This window comes from Sinocyclocheilus rhinocerous, unplaced genomic scaffold (genome assembly GCF_001515625.1).
Source record: "Sinocyclocheilus rhinocerous isolate Xijiao unplaced genomic scaffold, SAMN03320098_v1.1 scaffold898, whole genome shotgun sequence".
In the NCBI taxonomy this organism is placed as follows: domain Eukaryota; kingdom Metazoa; phylum Chordata; class Actinopteri; order Cypriniformes; family Cyprinidae; genus Sinocyclocheilus; species Sinocyclocheilus rhinocerous.
Genome location: NW_015652144.1, coordinates 7,359 through 9,623, shown reverse-complemented (window position 1 = coordinate 9,623; position 2,265 = coordinate 7,359). Strand labels below are relative to the sequence as shown.

At 34.7% G+C, this 2,265-nt stretch overlaps 1 protein-coding gene across 1 annotated transcript; it reads left to right on the top strand.

Annotated features, from left to right (window-relative positions):
- Window positions 1–537: 537 nt before the first annotated feature.
- LOC107713621 (supervillin-like) lies at window positions 538–1,809 on the top strand. Its single transcript, XM_016519193.1, has 4 exons — window positions 538–553; window positions 642–849; window positions 1,054–1,187; window positions 1,745–1,809. Exons 1-4 carry the CDS (start codon window positions 538–540, stop codon window positions 1,807–1,809), a joined length of 423 nt encoding a protein of 140 aa, XP_016374679.1.
- Window positions 1,810–2,265: the final 456 nt, after the last annotated feature.

Below are 2,265 nucleotides of genomic sequence, written 5' to 3'. Positions count from 1 at the left end.
ATTTTATTTTTTATTTATTTATTTTTTCATTTTTATATAGAATGTGTTTTCTGTTATGAGCATGGGACAAAATAACCTCTATTCGAATCTGTGATAAGTTAAGTCAAAAGTAATCTAAAAGTAATCAAAAAAATATTTAGAATACATTTTCTAAAGTGTGTAATCTCATAGATTGTTAGTAATCTACTGGTTAGAAATGGCAATACTGCCTACTATTTTTGAAAGAAGCGTAGTATGCATTACGCATTCTATTCATAATATGTGCATAGTATGTTGGTAATAGGATTACAAACATTTGCCAAAATGCGCAAATTTAACAAGAGCTCAGTATAACACACTGTATCCCACAATGCATGTAACCTTTCATTGCCTTAGGTCACATGGGTCCCAGAAGCAATTTTTATCTCTTTTATGATCATTCATTAAGATGTTCTTACAAAACATTGAATAAAAAAACAGCTATTTTTAATACATAATTTGTGTGTAATGAGCGCATGTGAGAACAGTATAGTAACATGTTATTTGAAGCATTTAGTCATGCAAATAGCTTCAAGTACATTTATTAAATTAGTGTACTGTGCAAGAAGCTGTATGTCAGCGTATTAATATTTGACTGTTTGTCCCCCTGTAATCTGTTTCAGATGACTGGCGTCTGTACTGTGTGCGAAGTGAGGTGTCTGTAGAGGGCCATCTGCTGGAAGTGGCTTGTCACTGCAGCAGTCTGCGATCACGCACATCAATAGTCCTTCTGAACATCAACAAAGCCCTCATCTACCTGTGGCACGGCTGCAAAACTCAAACCCACACACGGCATGTCGCTCGAACCGCCGCAGAGAAGATAAAAGAACAGTGAGTGCATGCATTTTTTGATAGATAACTTAGGTTCCTTGTAATTTACTTCTACACGTTTATACTTAGTACTATAAAACTGAGTTCAGAGCATACGCTAGCATTCAAAAGCTTGGGGGTCAGAAAGATTAAAAAAAAAAACATTTTGCATTGTAAAAAAAAAAATTTTATGATTGAAATCTGACTCGTATTTGTGTTTCCTAGACGGCCACTGGAGGCGGGACTTCACAGCAGCTGCAATGTGACCATTCATGAATGTGAGGAAGGTGGCGAGCCAGTGGAATTCTGGGAAGCGTTAGGCAGGAAGGACCGCAAGGCCTACGACTGCATGCTTCAAGGTACAACACACTGGAGGAGAGTGGGACTGCATGATTTTGGAAGTTTGTTGATGATCTTTCAGACAATAATGCATCTCTAACATACATAGGGAAAAAAATCTGCTACATAATAAAAAAGAAGTAAATCATAATTATGACATTATAAAAAATTTCATAATTATGACATAAAGTAGAAAAATGAAAATTAGCAATCAAAATTTGAGTCAAAATTAACGTTTTTGTTTTAGTATGACAAACATGACTTGTCATAATTTTGACCATTTCTCAGAATTTTTGGCATAATTTTGACTTATCTTTTAATTTAAATTTGTAATGTTTTCAACATTTTATCTCACAATTCTGACTGATTATGAAATTAAGATTTACTAAAGCATAATGTTTTTCTTAAGTGGTGGAAATGGGCTCACATATGTTCACAAGCCATACTACTAATGAATATAACCAAGAATTCATAAACTTATCAGTCAGACTCAAACAAATGATTTTATCACAAGTCTTTTTTTCTCTGCTTCATCTAACTTTTTTCTGTTTATTTCAATATTTCTCACTTTTTTCAGACCCTGGCAAGTTTAACTTCACCCCACGTCTGTTCGTTAAGCCAGTTTTTACTACTGTATATTAAATTGTTTCAGTTCTTTTTTATCTTTTAAATTTAAATTGCCAAATAGAATTGGTTAAGCAGGTTGCTCATCCTATTAATGGTTACTTAAAGTATGACATGACTAGATACTAAGAATGGAATGTTTTGCCGTTTTAGGCGGGGTTGTAGGGAATTCTGAGTGGGTAAGTATCTCTGATATGGACTGAAGTCACTGGGAGAGATACAGTATGTTTCTGTGGCGCTGTTTCCTGACAGCCTCACTTTTATGCTTAATTTTTCTTCCTGTTTCTTGCACACTTTGGACTTCTCTTGTCCAGCTGAATCTTTGAGAACTTTTTGAAAAAATCACACAAGCACACATGCATGCACAGAGCACACACACAGTGTGAACAGATTTTATCCAAGATTTGCAAGATGTTTTTCCAGCAATACAATTTCTGAGAATGATATACTGAGAGCACAGTGTCTTAACTAGGC

Bases quoted from the DNA above. Each gene is read 5' to 3' on its own strand.
- LOC107713621 (XM_016519193.1), top strand. The intron at 850-1,053 runs GTGAGTGCATGC...TGTGTTTCCTAG, and splicing joins GCAGAGAAGATAAAAGAACA to ACGGCCACTGGAGGCGGGAC. The intron at 1,188-1,744 runs GTACAACACACT...CACTTTTTTCAG, and splicing joins CTACGACTGCATGCTTCAAG to ACCCTGGCAAGTTTAACTTC.